The sequence below is a fragment of the Haliotis cracherodii genome, unplaced genomic scaffold (genome assembly GCF_022045235.1).
Source record: "Haliotis cracherodii isolate W230 unplaced genomic scaffold, xgHalCrac1.p SCAF_5, whole genome shotgun sequence".
Lineage (NCBI taxonomy): Eukaryota > Metazoa > Mollusca > Gastropoda > Lepetellida > Haliotidae > Haliotis > Haliotis cracherodii.
Window position 1 is genome coordinate 58,665,254 of NW_027266308.1, and position 21,119 is coordinate 58,686,372.

General features: G+C 39.1%; 2 protein-coding genes across 2 annotated transcripts; one reads left to right on the forward strand and one right to left on the reverse strand.

The window, feature by feature from the left end:
- The first annotated feature begins 2,105 nt into the window (after positions 1-2,105).
- On the forward strand, positions 2,106-3,981 carry LOC139443792 (uncharacterized). The gene is made up of 2 exons (XM_071224708.1): positions 2,106-2,169; positions 3,209-3,981. Exons 1-2 carry the CDS (start codon positions 2,106-2,108, stop codon positions 3,979-3,981), a joined length of 837 nt encoding a protein of 278 aa, XP_071080809.1.
- Positions 3,982-10,835: 6,854 nt separating this feature from the next.
- LOC139443957 (platelet glycoprotein V-like) lies at positions 10,836-13,229 on the reverse strand. The gene has a single exon (XM_071224844.1). The coding sequence runs from the start codon at positions 13,227-13,229 to the stop codon at positions 10,836-10,838; it is 2,394 nt and encodes a 797-aa protein (XP_071080945.1).
- Between the last annotated feature and the right edge of the window lie 7,890 nt (positions 13,230-21,119).

Consider the following 21,119-nt stretch of genomic DNA (forward strand, 5'->3'; position numbering starts at 1 on the left):
ATGGCTGAACAGCAATGTTATGCTGCATCAATTATTCTGATAGGCCATTAGTTATACATTAAACATATTTTATTGTCCAGAAAGACAAAGGGATTGGGCACAAGTACACCTCTTATTGCCGCCTGCTCCCACTAGTTGTGATGCTATCCCATACAATTACACGTCTACTCCCAAAATGACGATGTTGAGTAACGCAAGCGTTGCTGAAACGTTCCCCTGGGCGCATGTAGACCCTTGAACGACCATCAGAGCTGTCCAGATGCAACCTGGACTTATCTGTGAACACAAACCAGTCCGAGTCTTGGTTTCTGAACCCCAGAGGCTGTCTACACCAAGCTAGGCGTGCCTAATGGTTACGTAGAAGCAAACTTGGGCGAATCGCTGGAATTGTCCGTGCTGTAAATGTCGCAGTTTGGTATCGATTCCGTAGATGCACCAACCGAATAAGATTGTCTTATTGACGTGACGTCAAACGTGGACGACCGGCCCATGGCAAGTCAATAGTGATGCCCTGTTGTAGATATAGTCTCCAAAGAGATAATATTGAGTTTCGATCAAAATTAAAATGTCACTCTTTGAAGTTTTTTTTTCGAAATATGATTACTCCATCCCTAAAACAAGGTGAATAGGTTTTGAAGAAAAATTGTAAAAGTGGGTGATGCTCCCATAAAATATAATAAAACACCACTGTAGATTTTCCATTGTTCACGTGGATTTCGCTGTGTCTGGATTTCGCAGGGTGCTGTTTATAAATATTGCAACCTTTATATGTTTAAAAATGTTGCATTTGTAATCTTGGAATAGAATTATGTAAAATAGATTAGAGATACAAATTGTATATACAAACTGAACTTAAGGGCTTATTGGGGCCAGAGAGGAAGCTTACCTTGTTATCTTGATACGAAACGCCGTAACGTGTTTATAGGACTTAGAGAAGGGTGTTAAGACTGGGAGATGGAATCCGATCTATGTGTACATGTTTGTCCTCTTCGCAACCAAAAGGACTTAAGATAAATAACATTTACTATAATACAGACAGACAGACAGACAAACACATTTATTCGGTACCTCAGGCCACCGGCCCATAATGCAATGGAAATATACTGATTTAATAGATTTAATAATGATTTACCGTTCAACACTATGTTTCCGTTCGAATGTTCATGACTTGGAAGAGACATTTACCTAAGCTTTTAATAATTTGTTCGTTTTCAGCTGACATAAGTCTTAAAAAATTCTCAATGGAGGGAGGGGTAACGAGACGCTTGGGAAAAGAGTTTCTTCTTGCTCTAGAATACTGGTCACAAATCATAAGAACATGGAGCTCACTCCAAACTTCCAATACTGCTCATAGGCAGACGTCATAACCACGTCCTACTCGAATTTACTATATAATATGTGCTTGTATGAGACCATCAGACTGAACAGTTTTATCAAAATCCATATATGTATGTAACACTTAGAATTTTGTAATATTACTTAGAGCCCTATGCAAATGTGTATATCAAAGTAATACATTAAGATCAAACTTCCTAAATGTTAAATTAGGATGTATTAATCATGTACCATACATATACATGTATATGCTTTACATAATAGTATCTCGATATGGGAGATTTACTTTCATATGAATGAAAAAGGCTTAACCTTGACAGGCATTTCGAAGTTGGAAGAACATGTCTTCATTTAAACAGGTTATTCAAAAAATCAAAGACTATAGTTAAAACAATGCTTTGCAATCATAAAAAAGAAAAGTCGTGAACTTCAGACAAAAAGGTTGCGGTCAGTGGAACAATATCAGAGAACCTTTTGTTATTGATGTCTGAATGATCAAAATAAAAATCTCACGTTGAATTAATGTTAACTTCGGTTGGTGCTATGTAGATTCAATATAAAAGCACGTTTATTTCTTAATGAGTAAGTGTACTGGCGTTAACTGTGTATATATTCTTGCACTAGATCCATGACAGATCACATCTGTAGTGTTCAGGAATGATAGCCTAAGTACACGTGACATAAACAAGAATACACATTCAGACAGTTTAACTTTGAAGATATGTTGCTCTGATTCTTGGGCTTCGGTTCTGCCCACCACTGAAGCACATATGGTGTTTCAGTGGGCAGGAGACTTTGTTCAAGATATGCCTCTGTTCATCCAGCAGGGAATGGGTAACTGGTATTAAGAGATGGTAACGTGACTGTTATCCTTCCAGGCAAATGGGGTGTATACTCCCCAGGGAGCTGAGAGTAAAAATGATAATGCAGCGTTTCGAGCATACATTGCGTATGGAGTTATGCGCTATTTTAGTGGACAATTAATATTTACTTCAGTACCCTATGTATTTCTAAGAAATATCTTTAAATGAAAGTATGTTTAACTCCATTGCTTATAAATACGCAGTGACAATTACTACGTATACAACGTATTGGCACATATATTAATAATAATTCACCTACACGCGCTGCACGTTAAGAACAGAATCAAGTCATAACGGTATAACATTAAGCGCAAGACATATGAAGATAACGGTTCTTGGCGGCTATCATTAAAATATTATTATGCATACATGTAGCTTGAATATCAACACTTAATTATCCATAGACAAGGATCGAATATTGATTAAAAAGAGTAAGAGATGCATATGTGGATTTAAATTCCTGTTATATCAATCTCATCCTGTGTCGGCTATGCGAAGAAAGCCTTAAGTTGCGCGGTATTGGTTATTCTGCATATAAACGTGTGACAGTTATTTCACAAGGGGATCCTGGCATATAAGGGAACTTTGCACAGGACACCGCACTCTAATGACTCCTAACTAGTACCAAACTACTAAATCCTCGTCAGTGCACTTTTCACAGCCCTTTTTCATATGTAATTAAAATGACAATATAATTAAGACAAAATATTTGTAGGAACATCTATTTGTTTTAAATTGAATAAATTCATATTGTTTACCCTCACGTCAGATTTAAAACATCCAACGCTATCGAATATGGGATCCCCACTCTTTCCTATCCTTACTGAAATCTACATGACCTACTTCGAACAGCAAGCCACCACATCACCTATCCAACCTATTTGCTGGACCTTTGTCATCCTAAAACAAGACCAAAACCCAACCCTGCTACCACAACATCTTAACCAACAACACCACCGAGTATAGTTCACCATCGACATAGAAAAAGAACAACCAACTACCCTTCCTAGATGTCCTCGTCTCAACAAACAGAATCCAAATACGTGTCCACCTTAAGCTCCTCCACACCGACCAGTATACCCACTTCAACTTCAACCACCCCCTTAGAACCAAGACTGGTATCATCTCCACCCTCGCCCTACGAGCCATCAACCTTTCTTCTGTTGACCCCAAACCGGAGATCGAACACCTCCGGCAAGTCTTCACCCACCTCAACAATTATCCGGCCAATCTCGTCGACAAAGTCATCTCCCCTGTACTCCATCCCACACCCAGACCTGCGACCCTCAAACCCGAATCAGCGCCCTTCCGCATCGCCCTCCCGTTCATAGGAAAAGCCTCCCACATCATCAGCCGCCTGCTCAAACAGCAAGCCAACAGCGACACCCACTTCACCAGCTCCAACTCCCTTGACACCATGCTAAGAGCCAACGACAGGAACACAACCAAACCCCAAGAGCCTAAAGGCGTAGTTTACAAAATTGACTGCAACTGTCGACAATCTTACGTAGGTGAAACATCCCGTCAGATCAACACCAGAATAATAGAGCGCAAAACCTCCACCATTATATCCGACAGTAAATCAGCCATCTCGGACCATATCAGCTACTGTTCTAATCATAACATCAACTGGGACAACGTCCAAATCATCTCCAACAACCTCCATGATTTCACTAAAAGAAAACTAACAGAAGCAGTCCACATTCGCCGCCACAAGCCATCAATCAAGAGAAATGAAGGCTATTTCATCCCATCCGCCTGCTATGAACTCATCAAGCAATAATCACTTATCCTGTTTAATTGGCTTCATGTCCCATTGGCTTCCACCTATGTGTTCTCTGTCCATCATGATGTGACAGCATTATCCCTTTGTCGTCAACACCTACCTATGTTATCCCATTAATGTATGATATTGTTGTTACTGTTAATCCTCCACCTACTATATATATTATGTACTATGTCCCTAATTCAGTCGACGTCCGCGCGAAAAATTCGCCCATATCCAGATACTTATAACCATGCCCGTTTATCCAGCCGCTCACCCAAGCCCAGCTCACGCGCACACGGTCGCCACTTACCCCTGACACCCGCCTCCCTCACCCCAGCCAATAAGCCCAAAGTTTATTAGAGTAGGTTTCTCACCCACCCCACTGTTTCTTTTTCTTTTTTTCATTTCTATTGGATATTATTACATTAGCATAACAGCCTAACTGATTTTATACTAGTTATAATTCTATTCTATTATTTGTTCCCATTAGACTAGGTATCTTACAGCTCTACCGCACTCCTACTAAGCCCTCTTATCCCACTCTACCCCCCTTTACTGTATTTCTTTCTTCTTTATCCCCCCTATTTTACAGTTTTTTTGGCCGGCCGATTACTTTTCTTATTTCCCATTATTAAATTATTATCCTTAACCCGTCTGGCCCCGACTGCGAAATAGCCGATGGCTGAAGAGGTCGTAAAATCTCTAAAACTCTCTCTCCTCATTCAGTCTTGCTTGACAACGGTTTGAGGATCTTTACCGAAACGTCGCTTTTAATAAGAAAAAACTTATATGGTGTTATGTTTTACTCTACCCGGGTTGTTTCATTACCAAGTAAAGGTATCAGATGCTACATTGCGGTGCATCCATCAGGAAATGTTGTTTTAAGTTGTCTGACAAATGAGAGGATACTTTTATATCAGGGCAGTTATACAAGGTAGACACAATTGTATGGATAACAACTTCTTTAATACTGTAGAAAGCGACGTTTCGGTGTAGATCCTTATACCGTTGTCAGGCAGTCATGACAACGGTATAAGGATCTATACCGAAACGTCGCTTTTTACAGTATTAAAGAAGTTGTTATCCATAAAATTGTGTCTACCATATCATGTGTCAACTTCAAAGTAATGCCTATCAAACAAAAAGCTATCGAATACTAATCCATGAGGTCTGTGTGCAGAAAGCTCTTTTTCATATCTCAGTTGTGTTCAAACATTGAACTTTTCAAACATTCAAACATTGAAGCAGCATATCTTTCTTGTCTTTGTGTGGTTTCCTTATGTGTTGTCTGGTGCCCGATGCGTCAGTCTGTTGCTGGATGAACCACCACGACCTTCAGTTCAAAGATTAAGTTACAAAACCCAGGTCTGGTAATGTGTTGAATAACAACTCCCTCTGTCTGAGATAAATCAATCGAGGCTGTCTTTACAAACAATGACGACACCATATAGGAAGTTAGCGTTTCCGCTTATGTTTGTTTTTCTGTCATAAACAGCTTATTGTTTTCGTTTCTCTTTGAATAAAGGTATGTTTCTTTTAGATTCAATTTTTATCGATTCCAGCGATGTGTAAACATGTTCTCTAAGGTCCCGCCGGCTGTCCATATGAGAATCTGTACCCTCCAAAGATCCCCTTGTAAACAATGTATAAATCCTGAGTAATACATATTTAATTTTTTTGAGTCCTCTTTGTTTAAGCCGGATGTTTTAAGCCCATGGGATCATTCCGCACGTGCTTCAACATTCTCTTGGCTGTGGGGGTAGGTAGCGTAGTGGTTAAACCGATCTCTCGTCACTCTGAAGACCCGGTTCGATTCTTCACATGGGTACAATATATAAAAACGTTTTCTGATATCTTCGCCGTGATATTGCTATAATATTGGTAAACAACTTAAACGTGACAAAACCATTTCCGTGATCACATGAACTGTCTTGTGCGATTTCATTATACGATTCGACTATATGACTTGCATGCGATTTTGAATCACTCTGAAATACTGATGATACCAGTTGTTTGCGAAAAGCTCATTCCGGAAAGACCGCTTAAGCTTTTAAAGTAATCATAAAAGCGACAAAACCCTTTCCATACTGAAAAGAAATCTTTACTAAAATCAGGGTCGATTGTACGATTCTGACCATATTATAAGCATGTGTTTATGAATCATGGTGCCAGGTGTTATATCTTAACAACGTTACAACTATCTGACGAACCAAATGGTTTCATTAAAATTATAATTAAAACGAATTCTGCCATTCTACGATTACAATAATTATTAGATCATAATGCTGATCTTTTAAATGCTTCAGCTCAAAGCATTTCAATGTGTGTCATTAATCGTCTCCAAGTGTGAATTATTTAAGCACAGTTATATCGCGGCGTGTCAGCTTAATGTGGGAGGAAAGCTCGAAGTGATGCAGGTCTCTGACGTTTACCACTTCAGTGAAACCCACGAGCACGGATATGGTGCTGACAAACCTAGAAACATAATGGGAGCGAACCTGGATTCGAACGCACAATCATAGGTTTCTGGCGTGCCCAAGGGACGCAACTCTGCACAGACTCAGACGACTGGGCCACCCGTGCCACCCGCACAGATCACAAATTTGTATGGGAACTGTTTCAATATTATTATATCATATTTGCCCTGACTGTATTTCTGCGTAGGCACTAATTGTGCCCCCCTCCTCGAAGATTTTCTATGCGTATGAATAGGAATTTCGACTTGGAGTGAGTGAGTGAGTGAGTGAGTGAGTGCTGAGGAAACATACCGTAGCCTAACATGAATACCCACTCAGACACAGTATACTGACTCCGTGCCGACCAGTTCTTGTTTTATCCCCTTAATGCCGAGCGTCAGACAGGGTAATAACAAGCACCATCTTCTCACACCGGCTTTATTTTGCTAGCCCACTAAGATACCATGCCGCAGTTGAACATGGATACCCACTCAGACAGTATACTGACTCCGTGCTAGAGAGCACTTGTTTTATCCCCTTAATGCCGAGCGCCAGACAGGGTAACAACAAGCACCATCTTCTCACACCGGCTTTATATTGCTAGCCCACTAAGATACCATGCCGCAGTTGAACATTGAAAACCCAACCAGGCACATTATACTGACTCCGAGCAGACCAACCCTACTCTTAACCTTTGTTTTACTGCCGAACGTCAGGCAGGGACACAAAAGGTACCTTCATTTATCGTCTGTTTGTATGAAGCGGTCGGCGACCGAACCACAGACTTTCCGCTCTCCTGACATACCAGATATGACTTCACTCCTCCGTTTACAATCTTTGCCATATGGTGACTATCACTATCCTTTGTGTGTGTTTTTGTGTGTCATTTTTAGCAAAGTCATATTTATACTAAACTAACGTCAGTATTTATTACGTTTGTGGACATGCCATGGACAAATCTGCCATAGACGGAGAGATAGGACACAAAGTGTCGGAGCATATGCTTCCTCCTTCATCATTACACCTGATGAAGGAGTAAGTGTTCTCATGATAAAGAAGTTGACATCCATAAATCTCTTTATTATATGTATCAACTTCTAAATGCCTTTCAAAGACAAGTTAAAAGGTACATGCAACATACGGGTATGGTGTTTGGAATATGCCTTCTTATGTAGTTTTATACACACAATAGATGTTAGGCTTTGGATAGGATTAGTCTTCTTATGTGGTTTAAGCCTACCCAAAGCCTAACAGCTATTGTGTGTATAAACTTTTTGCATTCATGAATGAAGTTTATTTAAGATATTTTCAAAACCTTTGTAAAATCCCATGCTTGCCGTTTTGAATCAATGAAGGATGTTTGAAGTGTTAGAAATACGAGCGGGCGGGTTCTATTCCAAGCATCCTAAATATGTACTTGTGCTAGACACGCTAATTGTCCGTTAATGTAATTGTTTGCTTAATCCCTTGACAACACCGGATAATCGGCCCGTTATTTGCTGGTCTGGTCAACTCTCCAAACAGCCGCATTTACTGGTAAATTTGCCACCCACCTTCTGATTAAAAGTTTCAACAGCCTACGCCTTTAGGAGCACATATTTCCTTGACAATGCATAAACACAATATAATTACAGTATTCAATCACATCCGCTGAATATTAGCTATTCATTTCCTGCTTCTCATAATGACGTGTGAGAGTGCTTCAGACACTATCTTAGAGAAGTCTTCAGTTATTGTGTTCATATTGCTGTGGGAGAATTGTGTCTGGTCTGGAATTTCTAACATAACTTCGGTCACTGTTCGCTTCTCCGATGTCTGTATAGTTGCTTTATTACTCTAATCTGCTATCCAGGCATGGCATTGTCATGCGTGTGACAACCTGTGCCCAGCATATCTTTTGGTCGTCATCTTAACATTGGTAACTACAACATTGTATAAATCATATATCCATTGGTAATGTCAGTAAATCGGGATAGGATTAAAGATGTTGGGGAATTACAGTATTAACTTCCGGGCAAAGGAAATATACAACTGAAAATTTGATTTGACAAACGTTATCAAAACGTCACTAGGCGTGAAAACAGTCCAAAGCACAACTATGATTCCCGTATAAAATACATCACCATTGAATAACCATTTCGCAAGAAAGGATAAGATATATGGATAAACAACTATTAATTAGGAGCGACGTTTCGGTGTAGGTTCTAACATCGTTATTAAGCAAGTTCCTCATTGTAATAAAGAAGTTGTTTATCCATATATCTTATCCTTTCTTAATACTCCAACTTCTAAATACCTCTCAAAGAAATCAGTTCTTGTTTGTTTTATTTTTAGCCACCATGTAACATGGGTGAATACTTTCTTTTGCCCGTCATTTTTATTTTAGTAATACCAATATGAGCATACATGTATTAAACTTTTACACGGACTTCTCAAGTATGATGTCCTAATCTCAAACACAATTAGTGTGTGCCCACTTCATTAAATGTTGGACATATTATGATAAAGAACTTAAAACAAGAAATTTAACGCATTCGATTATATCATGACCATTTTGTTACAAACGTTCCCCATGTGTTTGCTTTCGTCAATCCATCAATGGTGAGGTGAAATTGGGTTTAACGTCGCGTCCAAGATTTTTGCACTTACATTGATTATTGCTGCTTGTACTAGTCCGGACTGATGCCGATTTATAGTGCTAGCCCACAGAGATACCATGCCACAGTTTAACATGAATACCCCACTCAGACAAGTCCTTGCTTTAGCCCCTTAATGCCGAGCGCCAGACAGGATAACAACAAGTACAATCTTTTAACGTCTTTTGGTATGGCGCGGCTGGGGATCGAACACCGGACCTTCCGCTCTCCGGGCGGACGCTCTACCACTAGACCACGGAGGCGGTCCAATTCATCAATGAACCTGAGAACTGGCTGAGCTCGTACCCACGCTGACAGTAGTTATGTTTGTCGGAGGGCTAACAACGTCGATTCCAGGATTGTCATTTAAAGCTGATGTGTACTGTTGTGCATAACATGTAACTAGAAGGTATCATATGGCATTTTATTCAAAAACATTTATCAGATGTACAAAAATATTTACAAACGGTATTTACAATGATTGTAATTGAATGTACACTTCCTCAACACTTCCTAGCTGAATGATTGACTGAAATAACCGAGTGTTCGTAACATTTGCCCGCAAACGTTCAGTTAAATATTATAACAGTTAACATAAAAGGCGCCTTCTGTAATGTTCTGACATGTATTGAGGATGTGACAATTCACATCTGGCCGAGAGAAACAATGTCTTAATGGAGGTGTCAACTTGAAGCATGTTGAAATGAACATTAGAATACGTTAATTTAAAAGTAAAAACTAGTACATTAGCTAATACTGTTGTCAACTTAAAACATGAAATATCAGACTAAAAACACATTGAAAATGTACAAGCGCAATAGCGACATCAAGCTTCACAATCTATGCCTGCAGATTTACTGGATATGACCTATACTTCAGCTGCACACGGTCCACCTCAATCCGTTAGGTCATCTGGACTGTTGGAATCCATTTTGGAACTAGTTCTAGTCACGTGACTATCACATGACTTCGTACAACGTGACCCTTATGTATATAACAATGGTGTTTCTATTTGCTTTTACAAAAAGATGTGTAGAAGTCGGTTACAATTAGTTGTTTTCGGATTCAACATTTGTGTTGAACGAACTTCATTTCTGTGGCAGGATATGGCGGTGTATGGAGAAATTATATATTACTACGCTAGTAATGCCCATGGTAGCGACTAAAGCCGAGTGGAGCCGAATAACATCAGTACAGATACGCTATGTCCCGTGCTGATGCATGTATATAACAGCAGGTGCGAGGTTTGTAATTTGACGACATTTAACATTATGTAAACAACCCGATGAATGTAACAAAACGAAAACAAATAATTAACCTCATGAACAAATACCAATTTGAAAGGATCTCATGGGTATAATACATAAGAACCTTAATGAGCATAACAATGTGAAACAAATATATTCATACAAACATGTGGAAATTACCTATGTTAAATCGCTTTGCAAAGCTAGTTTTATACATTGTAACGTCACAGTTTCACTTTGAACAGTATCAAAAATATGTAACATCTTTATACAAAATACCAACAGGTTTTGACAGGTGTGGAACACGTATAAAGATGCGATATGAAGACACGCCAATGGTGCAACACGTATCCACATCACACATACTTACCCACAGTCCACACTCATTGATTTTAACATCAATATAAGTTCATTTCTTGACACAGTCGTGGATACTGTTAATGTCTGTATCTGTCCAGCACAATGTCCTTATGATACACCATACACACATCATACCAATATCAGCCAGATATATAATATCACAGCACTCTTTAGAAATGAAAGTAGAAATCGTCATTCAGGTCTGCTGCAGTGACAATATAATTTGCTGGTAAATGTCTTCGGAATGTACTGACTGCACTGCAGCGACCATGACTGGGGCAACATTCACTGGCATCGCCAAGATCAACGTCGTCGTAGCCGGTAGTGGTGGAGTTAAAGTAGCAGGATGATGTCGCCTGGCTGTTCGGCATGCCGTACATCATGCCTCCACCCCATGCAGAATAACCCGGGGCAAAGCCATGAATAAACTTCTTCTGACGGTGACGTCGAATGCAGATGGCGACGGTGACGAAAAGGAGCGTTGCAGCCAGACTTCCGGCCACGTAGGTCCACAGAAGAGTGAGAAATGGAGTCTGGGAGTGTCGAGGGCGGCCCAGTGTCTTTGATTCCTTCTCTGTAATTTCCAATTGACAATCCCGACCCAGAGGAACCTCCTCATCCGACAGGACAGTCAAACACACTTCATACTCGAACCCTGGCATTAGATCGGAAAATATGTACCGCCCCGTCTCAAGAGGAACCACGACATCCCTTTCTTCATACGAATCATTAGTACGCCGGACCACGATCCTGTATCCTCCGACAGTATGCTTACTACTGCAGTTCCAGATGGCGGAAATGACCTTGGACACCGATCCATCAAGTGCAAGGTTCACCTCCGTACCTAGTAGATCTACAGGAAGCATGGGTGAAGGGACAACATCGGTTGCTATGGGGATCATAGGGCGAGTCCATTCGTCCACGGTCCAATCACATGTCTGATTCTTGGCTTGTGGCCCGGAGCAGGTGAGCTGAGATAAAGCAAGATGACGAAACGGTTTCTTTGCATGGCTTGGTGGAGCGACACATTTCCAATCACTCACAGATCTCTGGAACTCCTGGTAATGCATCTTCAACCAGTTGTGTAGCCAGCCTAGGCGACAATCACAGATCAAAGGGTTGAGGCCAAGGCGTATGTCACCAAGACGATGGAACCCATCAAATGTGCACTTTGAAATGCTTGATATGTTGTTATTTTGGAAGTTTACGAACTGAAGTGTTAGCTGTAGACCATCAAATGTTCTGTCGTAAATATTTGAAAGTTTATTGTCCGAAAGATCTATCTTCTCCAGGTTCTGCATCTGTTGGAATATTCCTTTTGGGATTTTCTTGATGTTGTTGGAATTCAAAGCCAATTTTTTCAAACTCGTGAGATTTCTCAAAGAAGATAGATCTTCATCACATATACTAGAATTTTGTAAACTTAGTTCTTCTAAACTACGTTCAAGACCCCTGAAGGTGAAATGTTTAAATCGTTTACTCATTTTGACTTTGTTCATGGAAAGCTTTTTTAAAGCGGAATGTTTAGCAAAAGCGCCATTTTCAATTTCCCTAATTGGATTTCCACTTAACTTTAATGTTCTCAAATATTTGCTTGTACCCGACAAAGAATCTGACTTGATGAGAGAAATTTGATTGTCCTCTAAATCTAAGTCAACAAGAAGCTCCAGTTTCATGAAAGCACTTTCGGTCACCTTTGTCAAGTTATTCTTTGCAAGATTTAACTCTCTTAAATTTCGGAGAGACTTAAGCGAATATAAAGCCTTATTCTTTATCTGGTTCTTTTCAAGGCTAAGAAACTCAAGTGAGTAGTCAAGTGTCTTGAACGCGTTGCGATCGATGCTGGATATTGCGTTTGAATATAAGTCAATATGGCGGAGGTGAAGCAAGTGATCAAATGCGTTACTACCCAAAACCCTGATGTCATTATTGGTCAGAATCAACTTTCTAAGGTCATACAATTTGGAGATTTCTCTCAAGTGCTGGTACTTGAGATTGTTTCCAGAAAGATCGAGAACCTGCAAGTTCCTCAGAATACCAATACCGCCAGCTTCAATGTCATTGATACGACACGAAATGAGATGAAGTTCTTTCAGCTGCGTCAATCTGGCAAAAGTGTCTCGCTGAAGTTTTGGCACCCGACAACCAACAATTCTCAGCTTCGTTAGTTGAACTAATGGTTCCAACGCCTTTATTGGAAGACCTTCCATAGCATACACCTGCATGTCCAATTCTTCAAGCACATTCTCTAGGCCACTAAATGCTCCATCGTCCACCTTGGTAACAATGTTATCAGTTAAGTCAATAGACTGGATATTCAGCCCTCTGAACGAGTTGTCTGGAAGGAATCGGATGCTGTTTTTGCGCAAAGAGAGTTCTTTGATTCTGCCGTCGAATGACAGGAACTTGGGAAGTTCGGTAAGGTAGAGGTAGCGACAGTTTATAACAAGCTCACCATTTCTCGGCTCACACAGACAGGGGTAGGCTGGGCAATATACAAATCCATGTTCCCGGGCCACAGAGGCAGACGTTAGGACCAGAGCCAGGGACAATGCAGCAATCATGACGAGTTCTGCAAGTATACAGAGATTATGAAAAACAGTTAGATTGTGTTCCAGCATTAATGACATGAAGTTTGTGAGAGTCTTTCAACAAACTGTGAATAGTGTATTGTTAAACGCAAGTAGTGTTATATACTCTGTCGAATCATATATATTTCCAAACTATTATTCATGTCATACATAATGCTTTGGATTTTTCGCCTTACATTCGATATTTGAAAATGAAGCGTAATAAACCCTCTACATATTGACATTGTAAATTAATTTAAGGTGCTTTTTAGATAAAATTAATCATTGATAAATAATGTAGTCAACTGTAAATTCAAGGTTGTATTTCACTCACAGCAAGGCATCACAAGGCCTTCGTTGAAAGTGGATGTAACCATCAGTATTATATAAAACAATCATAAAGAATCATAATTAATGTCAGTAAAACTATGAGACAAAGACATATACCTAAATAAAAATGAACTTGAAAAAGGGTTGGTTAAGATTGATAACATTGATATGATCATGCTAAATATGACTTGCAAACTGAGATAAGTTTTATGCTTGATAAGATCGTGTTTGGAAGACCTTGAACTTATCTTTTCCCTTATATATTTCTCACATATTCCTTGTACAAATGTCTGATATACAAACGCTTGTCGTGTGGCTAGGCTATAGCTTAAGCGTACCTCAAAAAGCATTTTAACAACTTTTATTTGAACGAATGAACTATAAACAATTCATGTATTATGACAACATATAACATTTTTATTTTTATTCTGGCTTTTCTAAGCATATAACGCTGACACCTGTTATATACAAAACAACAAACAAACTCATAATTATTTTTCTTAAAACGTATCAACATCATCATCATCATCATCATCATCATCATCATCATCCCTCTATAACTACCAAATCCATTCCCATACCTTTCGTACTTTTTAACTACTAAGAAAATATTCCTCAAACGAGATAAAGTATGAATGTAATAACGGAGAGAATTAACAGATATTATCTCGTTGAAAACAATCAATATTACATCGGTGATGATCACATTGCAACCGATGAAGCAGTCACACCGAACTGCATCCACATATTACCTTTACGTGTTGTAACAAAGTGTCACGATGGCAAATATTGAGCTTCCTTCCACACGAGAAGCTCTCCACTATTGCACAAGCTCTGAAATGCTTCGAATAAAGCACGTATGTCCTGTAAATTGCTGGGAAAACGTGAGTGCATTTCACATTATATTTACCATGCACTGTTCATTGAAATAACCATTCTCACGTGTCTACTCTTGAAGTCAAGTTAGTCCAATTGGAAACGATTCAGTAACCAGACGCCGTTGCATTTAATTTGGCACAATGACGGTACACACTGAATTGATGGTAGAAGGGTAGTTTGGTGAGGATTAATCCTAATGTATTGAGGGCTATTGTCCTTTACCTAACCTAAACCAGGTTCTGGCAGACTATGGTAATGAACCTTGATAGAGACACATCTTGTGTGTTTATCTGGCAGTATCTAAGAGAATCCGTGCCAGGTACTACAGACAGAAGACTTGAAAACAGACCCATTAGTATTTACATATAAAGCTACTGTTTTATGGTAAATCACTTCAGCCAAAACATTTTTGTCTTTCATATTTCATTTTTAAATAATTATTTTTCATCATTCACTTGCATAATGTTGCTATGAACAAAATAAAATGTAACATAATATACTGGCCATATACTTATGCAACAGTTACTTTAAAAAAATACGAATTTTGATTGTGCGGGAGTAACGTTTGTTTGAAACTTCATTATATTTAATGACAATTTCATAAAATGACCACGTCCACATTTATTTTTGACACCGCTGGGGAAAGCGAAATCGGTGTGTATATGAAAGGTACGTCTTATGTCTGTACCTTCCATGAGTTTGCTAGCTCCAGTAACACCCGTCGACGATGACGGTTATCTGGTGTTTCCTTGCGTTCATAGACGTGTGTTTGACAAATGTCCGAAAATGGCTGAACTATCATTTTGAGCATAAACCATACTAACTCACTCACTTACCAAACCTTACCAATCTACAAGCAACCCATTAACTACTGTCTAACAGAGTTACAGTGCATTACACTTTTAATACAAGGAAAACAAGTGTCTTTAATGCAAAACTGGAATGCAAACATTTGCAGCGAGTATTAAGCTTGGAAAACAAACAAGCATGTGTGCAACAAGAAAGGTCAGATTCCTTTGTCGTACTGTATTTTTGAAAGTATACGAGTTCCTTCATATGCAAGAAGCAAAATACGCCGTGATTATCAACTTAATGCTTGGACAGCGTTCCTGACAAAGCGTAATTTAGTATTTCAATGTGTTGATGAAATGAGATGCACGAATACGTGCCCAGTTAAATGAGCTGATCAGCATGATCACAAACAAACATCTTGTGAAACTATATGTGCCATTCAGTCAAATAAAGCGATTAGCAAAATAGTTGTTTTCCTCTGCTGTATCACCAAGAAAGATTTTCTGAAATAAAGTACACAGCTTTACGACCTGCGTCTCGAAAAATGCACTTGTGTTATTTCACCAAAATCACGAATTGCACTAGACGGCGCTACATATTTATGAACTTTTGTGTGTTGAAACTTGGTAAGCATGTCAGTGAAGGATGATTTATTGCGTTGATAGTGGATTAAATCCCGTTTAGGCCAGACCAATTCTATTATTTCTTTTCCATGTAATTAAAAATCACCCCAAACTATTAACAAAATCAGTAACGAGATATAATTTTGAATTGTGAGTAGTTTGATTTTATAGGTAGAAAATGTAACCCAAATATGACGTTATACTCATAGATAATGCTGCAATGCACTTACAAATAAAAATATTTATGTCATTGCCTGGAAAATTAATGTGGCCATACAGAAGTCTGCCTCTTTTCAAAAGAATCAATATTTTTCATGATTTTGCAGAAACATACGCGATATACCGTGTATATCTTTACTGTGATTCACTACTGTAGGATCATTTACTTGGTGCTTTATTTTAGTTCCAGCTTCTAAATGATTGGATGAAACGCACTGTCGTTTTTATTCATGAAATGAGTAGGACACGTAAACTGTTTTCAAAGGATATATTTCTTTCCTGATGTGTTTTTCTTTCATATCAATGCTGTGTTATATATTCAGTCATGAGGGCAGGGACATGTTATAAAACTTCTTGTTTTCAAGACACTTATCATTATAGTAAATTCTTAAATAGGCATACAGGTATAAAATTACATTTCTGTTATTGTAACTAAATGTGTAATTCCAATAAGAATAGTTTTCAAAACCATAGATTTCAGAAAAGGACAAGAAGCTTATTGATTGGGGTTTTGATGTTTTTGAATTGAGTCATTTTTCATTACATTTCAGCAGAGCTAATGCGAAATTAAGACAGGAACTATCTACGGGTTATAATAGTTAAAACATTGGGATATAACAACATGTATTGATCAATCTGTTACATTGGTTACAAGTATAACCTCAACATCAGGCTAATTTCATACAGCCTTAACAAAATATACATATAACCCTATTCAAGATATCAAATATTACAACATTCGCGAAAAATCATATGTGAATCATCGAATTAGATCTTTTATGGGACATGAAGCATGGACATTAGTTACCAATATATCTGATGCATACAGGGTTATCTTGCAATCGAAGGTAATTGAATTACAGAGAATGAGCAACGTCGGGAGACATGGTACCTCAATGCTTTACTCACTGAATGTGAATGAGATACATGATTTATTCAATACATTTGTTCTAGTGATTGATACGTGCAATATGAAGACAAATATTTAGACGTACGTATCTTAACAAATCGTTGTAGTTGCCTACCTTCACGAATATACCTCATTATGTTAGATCTCCTAGATCTCACATACATTCCATTGTATCTCTGTGACAGTCAAGACTTAATTGGACCAGGAAGATTACCACTGTTCACCTGCTGGGACAAGTCCTAACTGACACCTCGGCGTTACCACATGGGTAATCTACATATGCTTTTTACCCTTGAAAATGTGGCCAGCATCGTAATCCACAACAAACTGTGGCATGGGAGTCTACACTGATCCTCTGATACTACGTCACACACAACTAGAGCTGCATTTACACCTGACGGAAAGACACCAGCACAGCTGAGACAGTTAGGGATGACCTGGAGCTACCATCTGGAGTTGTTGGGATCAGGGAAATCCTCACGTGGCATCAACGTAGGGGAGAGAAGACAAGGAACAAAAAACTCTCAGCATTGACGGGGGACAGATATACGATTGTTTAAACAACCTGAGCGCTTTATGGGGACGGGATTCGGACGGAGGATTAAAGCAAATCCTGTGGCAAATAATCTGGTGAGCGTCCAGAGAGTGCCTGTAGGAGACGAAGAGAGTTTAGGTATCTCTGTGGGGACTGGGTATTTGAGGACTGCTTTGTGCAAGTGTTTTTATGCAAGATGAAAGTCTGTTAGAATCAGATTGGGAACTGGGAGAACACACGACGTGTAACCACGTGGCGAATAGGAGGGATGCAGGAGCGAAAATAATCTACATCAAACGTTAATTTAGAGGACAAGGTCGATATCGAAACGGTTTAGATTGATGGCATCTGAGACTATTGTAACCACACACAAGCAGATTAACACTAAAAAATAAAGCAGATATTTTAAACTCTGAAGAGCAGTAGTGTCTAAAGATGGTTCAGATCCTAGAAGGACACCACGATAAGCAAAATGGTTAAATTCGGTCTTTCAGTAGGTGGAAATGCCAGCTATATGTACTCTGTAAGATCTGTCCTGAAGGTAAGTTATGAGTTGGATGTACGACAACTGTGCATATTACATTCTGGACGACGGCAACTACATTCCTTATACCACATCTTTGAAGACATGGATAGTCTTATGTAGGAAAGGACCTTCAACCAGATGCGAGGTTTTATTAACATGTATGTGACATATTAGTCAATATGCCGTTCCATGTGTCAAGTGTAAGCTGCATATTATTGTTTTACTCATATCCCAACAGTAAGTGCCCCTAGACTTAGGAAACTTCTAATTTTGCTTTATGTTTTCCGATAAGGGTCATAAGGTTACATGACCAGTAGTTTTGGAAAGGTCAGTTTTTTCCAATATACATAAAATGCCAACGGCAGAGAAAAATCAGTCTCGAATATCGGCCGAAACAGATTCCATTGGGAACGGATCACTGAAATTCAGTGGAAAAAATAGATTATCACTCCATGTTCATAATGACATTGAGGGGAGAGAGAGAGAGAGAGAGAGAGAGAGAGAGAGAGAGAGAGAGAGAGAGAGAGAGAGAGAGAGAGGTATAATATTGTCTGACAAAATATTCACTGATGTTCTCCAAACATCGCGGGAATGTTTCACTACAATTTTTTAAATTCCCCTTGAGTGACACAAGGCCAATCAGCACCAAGACATCTCTACTCAGCATTGACCAAGCTGTTGCACAAAGAACTAATGTTCTACTAATAGCACCAGTCGCCACCGCCATCTGGCCATCAGATGAGCACATTGTGAATACAACTAGCCAAGATTGAGTGATGGGATAAAATATAAATCTCTTCATCTATCTTACCGTTGTTACCAGTATTATATTATAATCTCATTGCTTGCCTGTCTTATGATGACAGATAAATTACATACTTGTTACTTCATTACTCATGCACTAGAAAGCTATTGTCAAATTATTCTTTTAGCATCAAAGAACCATATTGAAATTGACGAAGAACAAGGTATGAAGAAGTTTGGCCCACATGACCTAAAGAAATAAGCTAAACTGTAAAAATTATCAGGTGTGTAAATATGAAAGAAGACTGAACTTTGTTCTTGTCAATACTTCCATGTCTTGAACTTGTGACTGCGCCAAATGCCAAAGATTCGTTTTCATGAAGCATTTTCTGCTACAATAAATTACGGTTATAACGAACTCAAAGGGACTACTAATTTTAGTTCGTTATAACCGAAGTTCGTTATAAGTACATATTCAGCATAACTACAGCAAGTAGTCGGGACCAAAAAGTAAGTTCGTTATATCCGTCAGTTCGTTATAAGCGTGTTCGTTATAACCGTAGTTTACTGTATTACAACTTGAGCTGGTCTTTGACCCACCCTATAGAGATATAGGAAGAGACGGTTCACACATATGGTAAGATGTTATTAGTTCACTGATTTGATCACAGTTCGGTTTCCCTGAAGTTTGAGGAATAACATTCTTATAGTTATGACTTATATATGTGGTGATGACATTAGAAAAACTACATGCAGGTGTACTCATTGTCAGTCATATGATCGTTTTTATCATTACCATGATATTAGACATTTCAAGTTGCCCAAAAGGGCCCATCTTTTATAATTCACTGAACATGTGATAAATTACTGTGAATCACGGATAATAGGCCCACTATCTTAATCCAGCAGATTGTCATAAAACCAATAAATGAATTAAATATCAGACAATGTTGCCACACCGTGAAAACATATTCGTTCAGAAGACAAAGGTATTGAAAGAATCAGGCATTATCCTTTTGTATTTCACACTCTCAGCAAATGTTTGAACGCATAATTTCTTTGTTGATACAAAAATGATCATTTTTGAAAAATACGAACTTGAAAAAAAAACATACCGTGGAAAGTACAGGAGGGAAGATCAAACTTTTCTAGTCATCCGGTCTCAGGTATCTCAGGGAAATGTTTGTAAATGAATCCAATGCGAGGCACGAAATGTTGCGAAAGGGCGTTAGATTTTAGAGAGTTTCATCGAAAACCTTTCAATCAAGGAATGGAAATGTGCGAAATTCGGAACATGAGACATAATCAATTGTTGCCAGAATTCTGACACCTGTTCCAAGCGTGGCCCAAGGCCAAACAGCCTTTTGTTGATTCAAATCAATCATTGTTCCTTGTACTTGTGCATTGATTGATATCTTAGCGAAAAAGACACATTGAACCGATCAGTGAAAAACACACTGATAAAAGAGCAGAACGGATTCACTTAGCAATTGGAGAGTTCCGATTAATCGTAGCGTTACTGCCGCTGTGTGAATCGGGATCCAGGACTACACAACGATCTAAATGGGTATAGTAGCGTCTTCTTGAAAATACCATTCCATGTCAGACTGAATTTAAACTAGTCTGGTGGTTAAAGCGCTCGCTCGTCACGCCGAAGATCAGGGTTCGATTCCCCACATAGATACAATGTGTGAAACCCACTACTGGTGTCCTCCGCCGTGATATAGCTGGAATATTGCTAAAAGTGGCGTAAAACTACAGTGACTCGAACGTTTTTTTAGTTTGTACGTATAGTGTTTTAAAGCCGCAGTCAGCCATATACGAACTTTATCACGGTGGGTCGTATACATCCGAGTATTTGCCAACCAATCCAGTGATTGATCATATTATGAACAGCGGGGGCACGGGTGGCCCAGTCGTCTAAGGCGCCGCGATTCGCTGTGCAGAGGTGCGTCCCTTTGGCACGCCAGAAACCTTTGTTTTCGAATCCCGGTTCGCCCCGATTATGTTTCTAGGTTTGTCAGCACCATGCCCGTGCTCGTGGGTTTCACCGAAGTGGTAAACGTCTGAGACCTGCATCACTTCGGGCTTTCCTCCCACATTAAGCTGACACGCCGCGATATAACTACAATACTGTTAAAAGCGGCGTTACACCCAACTCACTCACTCACTCACTATTATGAACAGAATCCCAGCATCGGGGTACAACGAAACACAATCACCCAAGTCATCGTGCCTGACTACCCGATTAGATAGTCGCCTTGTACAACAAGCATCGGTTACTTGAGACGAACTTTAACCCGTAATCTATACGAGGTATGAGGTA